Source organism: Chiloscyllium plagiosum, unplaced genomic scaffold (genome assembly GCF_037043375.1).
Source record: "Chiloscyllium plagiosum isolate Xiang-an unplaced genomic scaffold, Cpla_swu_hap1 HiC_scaffold_9, whole genome shotgun sequence".
In the NCBI taxonomy this organism is placed as follows: domain Eukaryota; kingdom Metazoa; phylum Chordata; class Chondrichthyes; order Orectolobiformes; family Hemiscylliidae; genus Chiloscyllium; species Chiloscyllium plagiosum.
The window spans coordinates 96,146,056-96,163,513 of NW_028270147.1; the positions used below are offsets into that span (position 1 = coordinate 96,146,056).

The following is a 17,458-nucleotide window of genomic DNA, read 5'->3' on the forward strand; positions in this document are numbered from 1 at the left end:
CGCGCGCACACACATATTTATCAACGGCTCACCGTTCCACAGGTAGATAGGACCATGTCGAGGCGGGAGCGGGAAGGGGCGGGGCGAACGACAGGGGGCGTGGCAGTGAAGGGGGGGCCAGTGTGGGCGGGGGCAGGCATGGAGGGGGTTTGAGAAAGGGGCGGGGCGCAGCGCGGCAGAGGCCGGGCGTTGGAAGACAGGGGTTTTCGCGTGGGGTTGCGGGCAACGGCCGGCAGGGGTCGCCGGCGGGAGACGCAGGCGAGGTACCGAGGCGGGGCCCAGATTGGTGTGTGTGTGGGGGGGGGAAAAACCGAGCGGCGTGTCGTCACTGAGCGGTCGGTCGCGCGCGTGCGCGCGCTGCGGCAGCCCGGCGGCGACGCGCGCTCTGGCCGGCTGACGCGCTTGTTGTGGAGTCTTGTCAGTAAGATGGCGGATGATCGACAGTGAGAGACGATCCCTTGTCCCGACTGAGAGGAGGAAGCGAGCCAGCACAGGGCAGGGAAGACACTGCGGACTCGGCCAGGAATGGTCGTTAACCAGTGGATGCTCCCGACTCGCTGCTGGGATCCGTAGTCCGAGCTTGCGTGTGTCTGTCAAGGGAGGAAGGGAAGCAGGACCATCTTCAGGACACAAACATCGATCATGAAATTCGCCGAACATCTCTCAGCCCACATCACGCCGGAATGGCGCAAACAGTACATCCAGTACGAGGTGAGCTGCGGCAGGATCGGCCAGGGAGCCGCACGGGTTAATGGCACAATGGACAGCTCTGAAGAGAAGAGGATGAGGGAGAGACTGGAGGATGAAGGAGGGAGAGAGAGAGGGAGAGACAGGAGGGTGAAGGAGGGAGAGAGAGAGAGAGGGAGAGACAGGAGGGTGAAGGAGGGAGGGAGAGACTGGAGGATGAGTGAGGGACAGACTGGAGAGAGAGTGAGGGAGAGACAGGAGGGTGAAGGAGGGAGGGAGGGAGGGAGGGACTGGAGGGTGAAGGAGGGAGGGAGGGAGGGAGGGACTGGAGGGTGAAGGAGGGAGGGAGAGGGAGAGACAGGAGGGTGAAGGAGGGAGGGAGAGAGAGAGACAGGAGGGTGAAGGAGGGAGGGAGAGACTGGAGGATGAGTGAGGGACAGACTGGAGAGAGAGTGAGGGAGAGACAGGAGGGTGAAGGAGGGAGGGAGAGACTGGAGGATGAAGGAGGGAGGGAGAGGGAGAGACAGGAGGGTGAAGGAGGGAGGGAGAGACTGGAGGATGAAGGAGGGAGGGAGAGGGAGAGACAGGAGGGTGAAGGAGGGAGGGAGAGACTGGAGGATGAAGGAGGGAGGGAGAGGGAGAGACAGGAGGGTGAAGGAGGGAGGGGGAGAGACAGGAGGGTGAAGGAGGGAGGGGGAGAGACAGGAGGGTGAAGGAGGGAGGGGGAGAGACAGGAGGGTGAAGGAGGGAGGGAGAGAGGGAGAGACAGGAGGGTGAAGGAGGGAGGGAGGGACTGGAGGGTGAAGGAGGGAGGGAGAGGGAGAGACAGGAGGGTGAAGGAGGGAGGGAGAGACTGGAGGATGAGTGAGGGACAGACTGGAGAGAGAGTGAGGGAGAGACAGGAGGGTGAAGGAGGGAGGGAGAGACTGGAGGATGAAGGAGGGAGGCAGAGGGAGAGACAGGAGGGTGAAGGAGGGAGGGGGAGAGACAGGAGGGTGAAGGAGGGAGGGGGAGAGACAGGAGGGTGAAGGAGGGAGGGGGAGAGACAGGAGGGTGAAGGAGGGAGGGAGAGAGGGAGAGACAGGAGGGTGAAGGAGGGAGGGAGAGAGGGAGAGACAGGAGGGTGAAGGAGGGAGAGAGTGAGGGAGAGACAGGAGGGTGAAGGAGGGAGAGAGAGAGGGAGAGACAGGAGGGTGAGGGAGGGAGAGGGAGAGACAGGAGGGTGAAGGAGGGAGGGAGAGACAGGAGGGTGAAGGAGGGAGAGAGAGAGGGAGAGACAAGAGGGTGAAGGAGGGAGAGAGAGAGGGAGAGACAGGGTGAAGGAGGGAGAGAGAGAGGGAGAGACAGGAGGGTGAAGGAGGGAGAGAGAGAGAGGGAGAGACAGGAGGGTGAAGGAGGGAGAGAGAGAGAGGGAGAGACAGGAGGGTGAAGGAGGGAGAGAGAGAGAGGGAGAGACAGGAGGGTGAAGGAGGGAGAGAGAGAGGGAGAGACAGGAGGGTGAAGGAGGGAGAGAGAGAGGGAGAGACAGGAGGGTGAAGGAGGGAGAGAGAGAGGGAGAGACAGGAGGGTGAAGGAGGGAGGGAGAGGGAGAGACAGGAGGGTGAAGGAGGGAGAGAGAGAGAGAGGGAGAGACAGGAGGGTGAAGGAGGGAGAGAGAGAGAGGGAGAGACAGGAGGGTGAGGCAGGGAGAGAGAGAGGGAGAGACAGGAGGGTGAAGGAGGGAGAGAGAGAGAGGGAGAGACAGGAGGGTGAAGGAGGGAGGGAGGGACTGGAGGGTGAAGGAGGGAGGGAGAGGGAGAGACAGGAGGGTGAAGGAGGGAGGGAGAGAGAGAGACAGGAGGGAGGGAGAGACTGGAGGATGAGTGAGGGACAGACTGGAGAGAGAGTGAGGGAGAGACAGGAGGGTGAAGGAGGGAGGGAGAGACTGGAGGATGAAGGAGGGAGGGAGAGGGAGAGACAGGAGGGTGAAGGAGGGAGGGGGAGAGACAGGAGGGTGAAGGAGGGAGGGGGAGAGAGGAGGGTGAAGGAGGGAGGGGGAGAGACAGGAGGGTGAAGGAGGGAGAGAGAGAGAGGGAGAGACAGGAGGGTGAAGGAGGGAGAGAGAGAGAGGGAGAGACAGGAGGGTGAAGGAGGGAGAGAGAGAGAGGGAGAGACAGGAGGGTGAAGGAGGGAGAGAGAGAGAGGGAGAGACAGGAGGGTGAAGGAGGGAGAGAGAGAGAGGGAGAGACAGGAGGGTGAAGGAGGGAGAGAGAGAGAGGGAGAGACAGGAGGGTGAAGGAGGGAGAGAGAGAGGGAGAGACAGGAGGGTGAAGGAGGGAGAGAGAGAGGGAGAGACAGGAGGGTGAAGGAGGGAGGGAGAGGGAGAGACAGGAGGGTGAAGGAGGGAGAGAGAGAGAGAGGGAGAGACAGGAGGGTGAAGGAGGGAGAGAGAGAGGGAGAGACAGGAGGGTGAAGGAGGGAGAGAGAGAGAGGGAGAGACAGGAGGGTGAAGGAGGGAGAGAGAGAGAGGGAGAGACAGGAGGGTGAAGGAGGGAGAGAGAGAGAGGGAGAGACAGGAGGGTGAAGGAGGGAGAGAGAGAGAGGGAGAGACAGGAGGGTGAAGGAGGGAGAGAGAGAGAGGGAGAGACAGGAGGGTGAAGGAGGGAGAGAGAGAGAGGGAGAGACAGGAGGGTGAAGCAGGGAGAGAGAGAGAGGGAGAGACAGGAGGGTGAAGGAGGGAGAGAGAGAGGGAGAGACAGCAGGGTGAAGGAGGGAGAGAGAGAGAGGGAGAGACAGGAGGGTGAAGCAGGGAGAGAGAGAGAGAGGGAGAGACAGGAGGGTGAAGGAGGGAGAGAGAGAGGGAGAGACAGGAGGGTGAAGGAGGGAGAGAGAGGGAGAGAGGGAGGGAGAGACAGGAGGGTGAAGGAGGGAGGGAGAGACAGGAGGGTGAAGGAGGGAGAGAGAGACTGGAGGGTGAAGGAGGGAGGGAGAGGGAGAGACAGGAGGGTGAAGCAGGGAGAGAGAGAGAGGGAGAGACAGGAGGGTAAAGGAGGGAGGGAGAGAGGGAGAGACAGGAGGGTGAAGCAAGGAGAGAGAGAGAGAGGGAGAGACAGGAGGGTGAAGGAGGGAGAGAGAGGGAGAGAGGGAGGGAGAGACAGGAGGGTGAAGGAGGGAGGGAGAGACAGGAGGGTGAAGGAGGGAGAGAGAGACTGGAGGGTGAAGGAGGGAGGGAGAGGGAGAGACAGGAGGGTGAAGGAGGGAGAGAGAGAGAGGGAGAGACAGGAGGGTGAAGGAGGGAGAGAGAGAGAGAGGGAGAGACAGGAGGGTGAAGGAGGGAGAGAGAGAGGGAGAGACAGGAGGGTGAAGGAGGGAGGGAGAGAGGGAGAGACAGGAGGGTGAAGCAGGGAGAGAGAGAGAGGGAGAGACAGGAGGGTGAAGGAGGGAGAGAGAGGGAGAGAGTGAGGGAGAGACAGGAGGGAGAGAGTGAGGGAGAGACAGGAGGGTGAAGGAGGGAGGGAGAGACAGGGTGAAGGAGGGAGAGAGAGACTGGAGGGTGAAGGAGGGAGGGAGAGGGAGAGACAGGAGGGTGAAGGAGGGAGAGAGAGGGAGAGACAGGAGGATGAAGGAGGGTGAAGGAGGGAGAGAGTGAGGGAGAGACAGACAGGAGGGTGAAGGAGGGAGAGAGTGAGGGAGAGACAGGAGGGAGAGAGTGAGGGAGAGACAGGAGGGAGAGAGTGAGGGAGAGACAGGAGAGTGAAGGAGGGAGAGAGTGAGGGAGAGACAGGAGGGTGAAGGAGGGAGAGAGTGAGGGAGAGACAGGAGGGAGAGAGTGAGGGAGAGACAGGAGGGAGAGAGTGAGGGAGAGACAGGAGGGAGAGAGTGAGGGAGAGACAGGAGGGAGAGAGTGAGGGAGAGACAGGAGGGTGAAGGAGGGAGAGACAGGAGGGTGAAGGAGGGAGAGACAGGAGGGAGAGAGTGAGGGAGAGACAGGAGGGTGAAGGAGGGAGAGAGTGAGGGAGAGACAGGAGGGTGAAGGAGGGAGAGAGAGAGGGAGAGACAGGAGGGTGAAGGAGGGAGGGAGAGGGAGAGACAGGAGGGTGAAGGAGGGAGAGAGAGAGGGAGAGACAGGAGGGTGAAGGAGGGAGAGAGAGAGGGAGAGACAGGAGGGTGAAGGAGGGAGAGAGAGAGAGGGAGAGACAGGAGGGTGAAGCAGGGAGAGAGAGAGAGGGAAAGACAGGAGGGTGAAGGAGGGAGAGAGAGAGGGAGAGACAGGAGGGTGAAGGAGGGAGGGAGAGGGAGAGACAGGAGGGTGAAGGAGGGAGAGAGAGAGAGGGAGAGACAGGAGGGTGAAGGAGGGAGAGAGAGAGGGAGAGACAGGAGGGTTAAGGAGGGAGAGAGAGAGGGAGAGACAGGAGGGTGAAGGAGGGAGAGAGAGAGGGAGAGACAGGAGGGTGAAGGAGGGAGAGAGAGAGGGAGAGACAGGAGGGTGAAGGAGGGAGAGAGAGAGGGAGAGACAGGAGGGTGAAGGAGGGAGAGACAGGAGGGAGAGACAGGAGGGAGAGAGAGAGGGAGAGACAGGAGGGTGAAGGAGGGAGAGAGAGAGGGAGAGACAGGAGGGTGAAGGAGGGAGAGAGAGAGGGAGAGACAGGAGGGTGAAGGAGGGGGAGAGAGAGAGGGAGAGACTGGAGGGTGAAGGAGGGAGGGAGAGGGAGAGACTGGAGGGTGAAGGAGGGAGGGAGAGGGAGAGACTGGAGGGTGAAGGAGGGAGGGAGAGGGAGAGACTGGAGGGTGAAGGAGGGAGGGAGAGGGAGAGACTGGAGGGTGAAGGAGGGAGGGAGAGGGAGAGACTGGAGGGTGAAGGAGGGAGGGAGAGGGCGAGACTGGAGGGTGAAGGAGAGAGAGAGAGAGACTGGAGGGTGAAGGAGAGAGAGAGAGAGAGACTGGAGGGTGAAGGAGAGAGAGAGAGACTGGAGGGTGAAGGAGAGAGAGAGAGAGACTGGAGGGTGAAGGAGAGAGAGAGACTGGAGGGTGAAGGAGAGAGAGAGAGACTGGAGGGTGAAGGAGGGAGAGAGAGAGAGAGACTGGAGGGTGAAGGAGGGAGAGAGAGAGAGAGACTGGAGGGTGAAAGAGGGAGAGAGAGGGAGAGACTGGAGGGTGAAAGAGGGAGAGACTGGAGGGTGAAGGAGGGAGGGAGAGGGAGAGACTGGAGGGTGAAGGAGGGAGGGAGAGACTGGAGCGTGAAGGAGGGAGGGAGAGGGAGAGACTGGAGCGTGAAGGAGGGAGGGAGAGGGAGAGACTGGAGGGTGAAGGAGGGAGGGAGAGGGAGAGACTGGAGGGTGAAGGAGGGAGGGAGAGGGAGAGACTGGAGGGTGAAGGAGGGAGGGAGAGGGAGAGACTGGAGGGTGAAGGAGGGAGGGAGAGGGAGAGACTGGAGGGTGAAGGAGGGAGAGAGAGAGAGAGAGACTGGAGGGTGAAGGAGGGAGAGAGAGAGAGAGAGACTGGAGGGTGAAGGAGGGAGAGAGAGAGAGAGACTGGAGGGTGAAGGAGGGAGGGAGAGAGAGAGAGACTGGAGGGTGAAGGAGGGAGAGAGAGAGACTGGAGGGTGAAGGAGGGAGAGAGAGAGACAGAAGGGTGAAGGAGGGAGGGAGAGAGAAGGAGAGACTGGAGGGTGAGGGAGGGAGAGAGAGGGAGAAACTGGAGGGTGAAGGAGGGAGGGAGAGAGAGGGAGAGACGAGGGTGAAGGAGGGAGGGAGAGAGAGGGAGAGACTGGAGGGTGAAGGAGGGAGGGAGAGAGAGGGAGAGACTGGAGGGTGAAAGAGGGAGAGACTGGAGGGTGAAGGAGGGAGAGGGAGAGACTGGAGGGTGAAAGAGGGAGGGAGAGGGAGAGACTGGAGGGTGAAGGAGGGAGGGAGAGGGAGAGACTGGAGGGTGAAGGAGGGAGGGAGAGGGAGAGACTGGAGGGTGAAGGAGGGAGGGAGAGGGAGAGACTGGAGGGTGAAGGAGGGAGGGAGAGGGAGAGACTGGAGGGTGAAGGAGGGAGGGAGAGGGAGAGACTGGAGGGTGAAGGAGGGAGGGAGAGGGAGAGACTGGAGGGTGAAGGAGGGAGGGAGAGGGAGAGACTGGAGGGTGAAGGAGGGAGGGAGAGACTGGAGGGTGAAGGAGGGAGGGAGAGGGAGAGACTGGAGGGTGAAGGAGGGAGGGAGAGGGAGAGACTGGAGGGTGAAGGAGGGAGGGAGAGGGAGAGACTGGAGGGTGAAGGAGGGAGGGAGAGGGCGAGACTGGAGGGTGAAGGAGGGAGGGAGAGGGCGAGACTGGAGGGTGAAGGAGGGAGGGAGAGGGCGAGACTGGAGGGTGAAGGAGGGAGGGAGAGGGCGAGACTGGAGGGTGAAGGAGGGAGGGAGAGGGCGAGACTGGAGGGTGCAGGAGGGAGGGAGAGGGCGAGACTGGAGGGTGAAGGTGGGAGGGAGAGGGCGAGCATGGAGGGTGAAGGAGAGAGAGGGGGAGACTGGAGGGTGAAGGAGAGAGAGGGGGAGACTGGAGGGTGAAGGAGAGAGAGGGAGAGACTGGAGGGTGAAGGAGAGAGAGGGGGAGACTGGAGGGTGAAGGAGAGAGAGGGGGAGACTGGAGGGTGAAGGAGGGAGAGAGAGAGAGAGTGGAGGGTGAAGGAGAGAGAGAGGGAGAGAGAGAGAGACTGGAGGGTGAAGGACGGAGGGAGAGGGAGAGACTGGAGGGTGAAGGAGAGAGAGGGAGAGACTGGAGGGTGAAGGAGAGAGAGGGAGAGACTGGAGGGTGAAGGAGAGAGAGAGAGAGAGACTGGAGGGTGAAGGAGAGAGAGAGAGAGAGAGACTGGTCGGTAAAGGAGGGAGGGAGAGAGAGAGAGAGAGAGAGAGACTGGAGAGTGAAGGAGGGGGAGAGAGAGACTGGAGGGTGAAGGAGAGGGAGAGCGAGACTGGAGGGTAAGAGATGGGGAGAGAGAGAGAGAGACTGGAGGGTGAAGGAGAGGGAGAGAGAGACTGGAGGGTGAAGGAGAGGGAGAGAGAGACTGGAGGGTGAAGGAGGGAGGGAGAGGGAGACTGGAGGCTGAAGGAGGGAGAGGGAGACTGGAGGCTGAAGGAGGGAGAGGGAGACTGGAGGCTGAAGGAGGGAGAGGGAGAGGGAGACTGGAGGCTGAAGGAGGGAGAGGGAGACTGGAGGCTGAAGGAGGGAGAGGGAGACTGGAGGCTGAAGGAGGGAGAGGGAGACTGGAGGGTGAAGGAGAGGGAGGGACAGAGAGACTGGAGGGTGAAGGAGAGGGAGGGACAGAGAGACTGGAGGGTGAAGGAGACGGAGGGACAGAGAGACTGGAGGGTGACGGAGGGAGAGAGAGAGACTGGAGGGTGACGGAGGGAGAGAGAGAGAGACTGGAGGGTGAAGGAGAGGGAGAGAGAGACTGGAGGGTGAAGGAGAGAGGGATACTGGAGGGTGAAGGAGAGAGGGATACTGGAGGGTGAAGGAAAGAGGGAGACTGGAGGGTGGAGGAGGGGGAGAGAGAGACTGGAGGGTGAAGGAGAAGGAGCGGCAGAGAGACTGGAGGGTGAAGGAGGGAGAGAGCGAGAGACTGGAGGGTGAAGGAGGGAGAGAGCGAGAGACTGGAGGGTGAAGGAGGGAGAGAGCGAGAGAGACTGGAGGGTGAAGGAGGGAGAGAGAGAGAGTGGAGGGTGAAGGAAGGAGGGAGGGAGGGAGAGAGAGAGACTGGAGGGTGAAGGAGGGAGAGAGAGAGAGAGAGACTGGAGGGTGAAGGAGGGAGAGAGAGAGAGAGAGAGAGACAGAGACTGGAGGGTGAAGGAGGGAGAGAGAGAGACTGGAGGGTGAAGGAGGGAGAGAGAGAGACTGGAGGGTGAAGGAGGGAGAGAGAGAGAGAGACTGGAGGGTGAGAGAGAGAGAGAGACTGGAGGGTGAGAGAGAGAGAGAGACTGGAGGGTGAGAGAGAGAGAGAGACTGGAGGGTGAAGGAGGGAGAGAGAGAGACTGGAGGGTGAAGGAGGGAGAGAGAGAGAGACTGGAGGGTGAAGGAGGGAGAGAGAGAGAGACTGGAGGGTGAGAGAGAGAGAGAGTGACTGGAGGGTGAGAGAGAGAGAGAGACTGGAGGGTGAGAGAAAGAGAGAGACTGGAGGGTGAAGGAGGGAGAGAGACTGGAGGGTGAAGGAGGGAGAGAGAGAGAGACTGGAGGGTGAAGGAGGGAGAGAGAGAGAGACTGGAGGGTGAAGGAGGGAGAGAGACTGGAGGGTGAGGGAGGGAGAGAGACTGGAGGGTGAGGGAGAGAGAGAGACTGGAGGGTGAGGGAGAGAGAGAGACTGGAGGGTGAGGGAGGGAGAGAGACTGGAGGGTGAGGGAGAGAGAGAGAGTGGAGGGTGAGGGAGGGAGAGAGACTGGAGGGTGAGGGAGGGAGAGAGACTGGAGGGTGAGGGAGAGAGAGAGACTGGAGGGTGAGGGAGAGAGAGAGAGTGGAGGGTGAGGGAGAGAGAGAGAGTGGAGGGTGAGGGAGAGAGAGAGAGTGGAGGGTGAGGGAGAGAGAGAGAGAGAGTGGAGGGTGAGGGAGAGAGAGAGAGTGGAGGGTGAGGGAGAGAGAGAGAGTGGAGGGTGAGGGAGAGAGAGAGAGTGGAGGGTGAGGGAGAGAGAGAGAGTGGAGGGTGAGGGAGAGAGAGAGAGTGGAGGGTGAGGGAGAGAGAGAGAGTGGAGGGTGAGGGAGAGAGAGAGTGGAGGGTGAGGGAGAGAGAGAGAGTGGAGGGTGAGGGAGAGAGAGAGAGTGGAGGGTGAGGGAGAGAGAGAGACTGGAGGGTGAAGGAGGGAGAGAGAGAGAGATTGGAGGGTGAAGGAGGGAGAGAGAGAGAGATTGGAGGGTGAAGGAGGGAGAGAGAGAGAGATTGGAGGGTGAAGGAGGGAGAGAGAGAGAGATTGGAGGGTGAAGGAGGGAGACAGAGAGAGACTGGAGGGTGAAGGAGGGAGAGAGAGAGAGATTGGAGGGTGAAGGAGGGAGAGAGAGAGAGATTGGAGGGTGAAGGAGGGAGACAGAGAGAGAGACTGGAGGGTGAAGGAGGGAGAGAGAGAGACTGGAGGGTGATGGAGCGAGAGAGAGAGACTGGAGGGTGAAGGAGGGTGAACGAGAGCGAGAGACTGGAGGGTGAACGAGAGAGAGAGACTGGAGGGTGAAGGAGAGGGAGAGAGAGACTGGAGGGTGAAGGAGAGGGAGAGAGAGACTGGAGGGTGAAGGAGAGGGGGGAGAGAGACTGGAGGGTGAAGGAGAGAGGGAGAGGAAGAGTGGAGGGTGAAGGAGGGAGGGGGAGAGAGAGACTGGAGGGTGAAGGACGGGGGGAGAGGGAGACTGGAGGGGTGAAGGAGGGGGAGAGAGGGAGACTGGAGGGTGAAGGAGGGGGAGAGAGGGAGACTGGAGGGTGAAGGAGGGGGAGAGAGGGAGACTGGAGGGTGAAGGAGGGGGAGAGAGGGAGACTGGAGGGTGAAGGAGAGGGAGAGAGAGACTGGAGGGTGAAGGAGAGAGAGACTGGAGGGTGAAGGAGAGAGAGACTGGAGGGTGAAGGAGGGAGAGAGAGAGAGACTGGAGGGTGAAGGAGGGAGAGAGAGAGAGACTGGAGGGTGAAGGAGGGAGAGAGACTGGAGGGTGAAGGAGGGAGAGAGACTGGAGGGTGAGGGAGAGAGAGAGACTGGAGGGTGAGGGAGAGAGAGAGACTGGAGGGTGAGGGAGAGAGAGAGACTGGAGGGTGAGGGAGAGAGAGAGACTGGAGGGTGAGGGAGAGAGAGAGACTGGAGGGTGAGGGAGAGAGAGAGACTGGAGGGTGAGGGAGAGAGAGAGACTGGAGGGTGAGGGAGAGAGAGAGACTGGAGGGTGAGGGAGAGAGAGAGACTGGAGGGTGAGGGAGAGAGAGAGACTGGAGGGTGAGGGAGAGAGAGAGACTGGAGGGTGAGGGAGAGAGAGAGACTGGAGGGTGAGGGAGAGAGAGAGACTGGAGGGTGAGGGAGAGAGAGAGACTGGAGGGTGAGGGAGAGAGAGAGACTGGAGGGTGAGGGAGAGAGAGAGACTGGAGGGTGAGGGAGAGAGAGAGACTGGAGGGTGAGGGAGAGAGAGAGACTGGAGGGTGAGGGAGAGAGAGAGACTGGAGGGTGAGGGAGAGAGAGAGACTGGAGGGTGAGGGAGAGAGAGAGACTGGAGGGTGAGGGAGAGAGAGAGACTGGAGGGTGAGGGAGAGAGAGAGACTGGAGGGTGAGGGAGAGAGAGAGACTGGAGGGTGAGGGAGAGAGAGAGACTGGAGGGTGAGGGAGAGAGAGAGACTGGAGGGTGAGGGAGAGAGAGAGACTGGAGGGTGAGGGAGAGAGAGAGACTGGAGGGTGAGGGAGAGAGAGAGACTGGAGGGTGAGGGAGAGAGAGAGACTGGAGGGTGAGGGAGAGAGAGAGACTGGAGGGTGAGGGAGAGAGAGAGACTGGAGGGTGAGGGAGAGAGAGAGACTGGAGGGTGAGGGAGAGAGAGAGACTGGAGGGTGAGGGAGAGAGAGAGACTGGAGGGTGAGGGAGAGAGAGAGACTGGAGGGTGAGGGAGAGAGAGAGACTGGAGGGTGAGGGAGAGAGAGAGACTGGAGGGTGAGGGAGAGAGAGAGACTGGAGGGTGAGGGAGAGAGAGAGACTGGAGGGTGAGGGAGAGAGAGAGACTGGAGGGTGAGGGAGAGAGAGACTGGAGGGTGAGGGAGAGAGAGAGACTGGAGGGTGAGGGAGAGAGAGAGACTGGAGGGTGAGGGAGAGAGAGAGACTGGAGGGTGAGGGAGAGAGAGAGACTGGAGGGTGAGGGAGAGAGAGAGACTGGAGGGTGAGGGAGAGAGAGAGAGTGGAGGGTGAGGGAGAGAGAGAGAGTGGAGGGTGAGGGAGAGAGAGAGAGTGGAGGGTGAGGGAGAGAGAGAGAGTGGAGGGTGAGGGAGAGAGAGAGAGTGGAGGGTGAGGGAGAGAGAGAGACTGGAGGGTGAGGGAGGGAGAGAGACTGGAGGGTGAGGGAGGGAGAGAGAGAGAGACTGGAGGGTGAGGGAGAGAGAGAGACTGGAGGGTGAAGGAGGGAGAGGGAGAGAGAGACTGGAGGGTGAAGGAGAGGGAGAGAGAGACTGGAGGGCGAGGGAGACTGGAGGGTGAAGGAGAGGGGGAGAGAGACTGGAGGGTGAAGGAGAGAGGGAGAGGAAGAGTGGAGGGTGAAGGAGGGAGGGGGAGAGAGACTGGAGGGTGAAGGACGGGGGGAGAGAGAGACTGGAGGGTGAAGGAGAGGGAGAGAGAGACTGGAGGGTGAAGGAGAGAGAGACTGGAGGGCGAAGGAGAGGTAGAGAGAGACTGGAGGGTGAAGGAGGGTGAACGAGAGAGTGAGACTGGAGGGTGAATGAGAGAGAGAGACTGGAGGGTGAAGGAGAGGGAGAGAGTGACTGGAGGGCGAAGGAGGGAGACAGAGAGAGAGACTGGAGGGTGAAGGAGGGTGAACGAGAGAGAGAGACTGGAGGGTGAATGAGAGAGAGAGACTGGTGGGTGAAGGAGAGGGAGAGAGAGACTGGAGGGCGAGGGAGAGGGAGAGAGAGACTGGAGGGCGAGGGAGATGGAGACTGGAGGGTGAAGGAGAGGGGGAGAGAGAGACTGGAGGGTGAAGGAGGGAGGGAGAGGAAGAGTGGAGGGTGAAGGAGAGGGGGAGAGAGAGACTGGAGGGTGAAGGACGGGGGGAGAGAGAGACTGGAGGGTGAAGGAGGGGGGGGGAGGGAGACTGGAGGGTGAAGGAGAGGGGGAGAGAGACTGGAGGGTGAAGGAGGGAGGGAGAGGGTGACTGGAGGGTGAAGCAGAGGGAGAGAGAGACTGGAGGGTGAAGCAGAGGGAGAGAGAGACTGGAGGGTGAAGCAGAGGGAGAGAGAGACTGGAGGGTGAAGCAGAGGGAGAGAGAGACTGGAGGGTGAAGCAGAGGGAGAGAGAGACTGGAGGGTGAAGCAGAGGGAGAGAGAGACTGGAGGGCGAGGGAGAGGGAGACTGGAGGGTGAAGGAGAGGGAGAGGGAGACTGGAGGGTGAAGGACGGGGGGGAGAGAGAGACTGGAGGGTGAAGGAGGGGGAGAGAGGGAGACTGGAGGGTGAAGGAGGGGGAGAGAGGGAGACTGGAGGGTGAAGGAGGGGGAGAGAGGGAGCCTGGAGGGTGAAGGAGAGGGGGAGAGAGACTGGAGGGTGAAGGAGGGGAAGAGAGAGACTGGAGGGTGAAGGAGGGGGAGAGGGAGACTGGAGGGTGAAGGAGAGAGGGAGACTGGAGGGTGAAGGAGAGAGGGAGACTGGAGGGTGAAGGAGAGAGGGAGACTGGAGGGTGAAGGAGAGAGGGAGACTGGAGGGTGAAGGAGGGAGAGAGTGAGTGAAAGACTGGAGGGTGAAGGTGGGGGAGAGAGAGAGACTGGAGGGTGAAGGAGGGAGAGAGAGCGTGAGAGACTTGAGTATGAAGGAGGGGGAGAGAGAGACTAGAAGGTGAAGGAGGGGGAGAGAGAGATACTGGAGGGTGAAGGAAGGGGGGAGAGAGAGAGACTGGAGGGTGAAGGAGGGGGAGAGAAACTGGAGCGTGAAGGAGGGGGAGAGAGAGACTGGACCGTGAAGGATGGGGGAGAGAAACTGGAGCGTGAAGGAGGGGGAGAGAGAGACTGGAGCGTGAAGGATGGGAGAGAGAGAGAGAGAGAGAGACTGGAGGGTGGAGGAGAGGGTGGGAAAGAGAGACTGTAGGGTGAAGGAGGGTGAGAGAGAGAGAGACTGGAGCGTGAAGGATGGGGGAGAGAGAGATACTGGAGAGTGAAGGAGGGGGAGAGAGAGAGAGACTGGAGGGTGGAGGAGCGTGTGGGGGAGGGAGAGAGAAGGGAGAGACGGACGGGAAGGAGATAGAGAGACGGGAGGGTGGAGGAGAGGGTGGGGGAGGGAGAGAGAGAGAAGGGAGAGACGGACGGGAGGGAGAGAGACGGGAGGGTGGAGGAGAGGGAGGGAGAGAGAGACGGGAGGGTGGAGGAGAGGGAGGGAGGGAGAGAGAGACGGGAGGGTGGAGGAGAGGGAGGGAGAGAGAGACGGGAGGGTGGAGGAGAGGGAGGGAGAGAGAGACGGAAGGGTGGAGGAGTGGGAGAGAGGGAGGGAGAGAGACTGGAGGGTGGAGGAGGGAGGGAGAGAGACTGGAGGGTGGAGGAGGGAGGGAGAGAGACTGGAGGGTGGAGGAGGGAGGGAGAGAGACTGGAGGGTGGAGGAGGGAGGGAGAGAGACTGGAGGGTGGAGGAGGGAGGGAGAGAGACTGGAGGGTGGAGGAGGGAGGGAGAGAGACTGGAGGGTGGAGGAGGGAGGGAGAGAGACTGGAGGGTGGAGGAGGGAGGGAGAGAGACTGGAGGGTGGAGGAGGGAGGGAGAGAGACTGGAGGGTGGAGGAGGGAGGGAGGGAGAGAGACTGGAGGGTGGAGGAGGGAGGGAGGGAGAGCGACTGGAGGGTGAAGGAGGGAGAGAGAGAGACTGGAGGGTGAAGGAGGCAGAGAGAGAGAGACTGGAGGGTGAAGGAGGCAGAGAGAGAGAGAGACTGGAGGGTGGAGGGGGAGAGAGAGAGAGAGACTGGAGGGTGGAGGGGGAGAGAGAGAGAGAGAGAGATTGGAGGGTGGAGGGGGAGAGAGAGAGAGAGATTGGAGGGTGATGGAAGGAGGGAGAGAGAGAGATTGGAGGGTGGAGGGGGAGAGAGAGAGAGGCTGGAGGGTGAAAGAGGGAGGGAGACTGGAGGGTAAAGGAGGGGGAGAGAGAGAGAGAGACTGGAGGGTGAAGGAGGGAGAGAGAGAGACTGGAGGGTGGAGGGGGAGAGAGAGAGACTGGAGGGTGGAGGGGGGGAGAGAGAGAGAGAGAGAGATTGGAGGGTGAAGGAAGGAGGGAGAGAGAGATTGGAGGGTGGAGGGGGAGAGAGAGAGAGGCTGGAGGGTGAAAGAGGGAGGGAGAGAGAGAGAGACTGGAGGGTAAAGGAGGGGGAGAGACAGAGAGACTGGAGCGTGAAGGATGGGGGAGAGAGACTGGAGGGTGAAGGAGGGAGAGAGAGACTGGAGGATGGAGGGGGAGAGAGAGAGACTGGAGCGTGAAGGAGGGGGAGAGAGAGACTGGAGGGTAAAGGAGGGGGAGAGAGAGAGAGACTGGAGCGTGAAGGATGGGGGAGAGAGACTGGAGGGTGAAGGAGGGAGAGAGAGAGACTGGAGGATGGAGGGGGAGAGAGAGAGAGACTGGAGCGTGAAGGAGGGGGAGAGAGAGACTGGAGGGTGGGGGAGAGAGAGAGAGAGAGAGAGAGAGAGAGAGAGAGAGAGAGAGAGAGAGAGAGAGAGAGAGAAGGGAGAGATGGACGGGAGGGAGAGAGAGTGACGGGAGGGTGGAGGAGGGGGAGAGAGAGAGACTGGAGCGTGAAGGAGGGGGAGAGAGAGAGAGAGAGACTGGAGCGTGAAGGAGGGGGAGAGAGAGAGAGAGAGAGAGACTGGAGCGTGAAGGAGGGGGAGAGAGAGAGAGAGAGAGAGAGACTGGAGCGTGAAGGAGGGGAAGAGAGAGAGATAGAGAGAGAGAGAGAGAGACTGGAGCGTGAAGGAGGGGAAGAGAGAGAGAGACTGGAGCGTGAAGGAGGGGGAGAGAGAGAGAGACTGGAGCATGAAGGATGGGGGAGAGACTGGAGCGTGAAGGATGGGGGAGAGAGAGAGAGACTGGAGGGTGGAGGAGAGGGAGGGAAAGAGAGACTGGAGGGTGAAGGAGAGGGAGAGAGGGAGAGAGAGAGACTGGAGGATGTAGGAGGGGGAGAGAGAGAGACTGGAGCGTGAAGGATGGGGGAGAGAAACTGGAGCGTGAAGGATGGGGGAGAGAGAGAGACGGGAGGGTGGGGGAGGGAGAGAGAAGGGAGAGACGGACGGGAAGGAGATAGAGAGACGGGAGGGTGGAGGAGAGGGAGGGAGGGAGAGAGAGAGAGAGAGAGAAGGGAGAGACGGACGGGAGGGAGAGAGATGGGAGGGTGGAGGAGAGGGAGGGAGAGAGAGAGACGGGAGGGTGGAGGAGAGGGAGCGAGTGAGAGACGGGTGGGTGGAGGAGTGGGAGAGAGGGAGGGAGAGAGACTGGAGGGTGGAGGGGGGAGGGAGAGAGACTGGAGGGTGGAGGGGGGAGGGAGAGAGACTGGAGGGTGGAGGGGGGGGAGGGAGAGAGACTGAAGGTGGGGAGGGAGAGAGAGAGAGAGAGAGGCATGTGAAGGAGAGAGAGAGAGAGAGAGAGAGAGAGAGAGAGAGAGACTGGAGCGTGAAGGATGGGGGAGAGAGAGAGAGACTGGCATGTGGAGGAGGGGGAGAGAGAGAGAGAGAGAGAGACTGGAGCGTGAAGGATGGGGGAGAGAGAGAGAGACTGGAGGGTGGAGGAGAGGGAGGGAAAGAGAGACTGGAGGGCGAAGGAGGGAGAGAAAGAGGGAGAAACTGATGGGTGAAGGAGTGTGGGGGGGGCGAAGGGGTTTTTAGGTGAGAAGGGAGGTGTTTTGAGGGTGAATTGAAAGAGGTAAGGAATGGAAAGAGATGGCGAGCACATGGGGAATGAAAAGATTGGAGGTGAGACAGATGGGAAAGGGCTTGAGGTCAGTCAGCCAAGGATGGATTAATCGGTGATGCAGTGTGATGGGAACAGTGAGTGAGTGAGGAGATAGGGGATTGGTGTTGGGGAGTGGTCTTTAGTGGTGAAGGTAAAGGGAGGGAGCTTTGTGGTCTGATTGAGGGGTGGGGGGGGGCAGGGAGAGAAGATGAAGTGTTGGAGATGGAGATCTACATGGTCCTCCAACTTAGTAACACTCAAGTCCTCTGGAAATGCTAAGAACTGCAGATAGAGAATGTTGCTGAACAGTGACCTTGGAGTGCAGGTTCATAGTTCCTTGAAAGTGGAGTCTCAGGTAGATAGGGTAGTGAAGAAGACATTTGGTATGCTCTCCTTTATTGGTCAGAACATTGAGTATAGGTGTTGCGGCTATACAGGACATTGATTAGGCCACTTTTAGAATACTGTGTGCAATTCTGGCTTCCCTGCTATTGGAAGAATGTTGAAAACTTGAAAGGATTCAGAAAAGATTTGCAAGGATGTTGCCGCGTTGGGGAGTTTGAGCTGTGGGGAGAGGCAGAATGGGCAGAGGCTGTTTTCCCTGAAGTGTCGGGGGCTGAGGGGTGACCTTATAGAGGCTTATTAAATCATGAGAGGCAGGGATAGGGTAAATAGACAAGGTCTTTCCCCTGGATTGGGGGAATCCAGAACTAGAGGATTAGGGTGAGAGGGGAAAAATATAAAAGGGACCTAAGGGGCAACGTTTTCATGCAGAGGATGGTACGTATATGGAATGAGCTGCGAAAGGAAGTGGTGGAAGCTGGTACAATTACAACATTTAAAGGACATGTGGATGGGTGCGTGAATAGGAAGGATTTAGGGGGATATGGGCCAAGTGCTGCCAAATGGAACTAGATTAATTTAGGATTTCTGGTCGTCATGGACGAGTTGGACTGAAGGGTCTGTTTCTGTGCTGTACGTTTTTATGACTAATATCTAGTGGTGATGTTTTGTGAATGGGAGGAGATTCATTAAATTAAAGATATTAGACACAGTAAATTGATTTTGGAGGGATGAAAGGATAAAAGCAGTGTTGAATTGAAAAATAAACACAATTCGTATTACATTCCAAGACATTTGGGTTTGAAATTGTATAAAAAGCTTGAATAGCTTAGTTCGCCTTTTAATGTGCAGTATTCGGGCC

General features: G+C 59.6%; 1 protein-coding gene across 1 annotated transcript in view; it reads left to right on the forward strand.

The window, feature by feature from the left end:
* The first annotated feature begins 363 nt into the window (after positions 1 to 363).
* LOC122554626 (solute carrier family 53 member 1-like) overlaps positions 364 to 17,458 on the forward strand; it is a 332,318-nt gene continuing 315,223 nt past the window's right edge. The window contains exon 1 of the mRNA XM_087990928.1: positions 364 to 711. Within this exon, the coding sequence (XP_087847054.1) occupies positions 643 to 711 (69 nt within the window). The 5' untranslated portion in view covers positions 364 to 642. The remainder of the gene's footprint in view (positions 712 to 17,458) is intronic.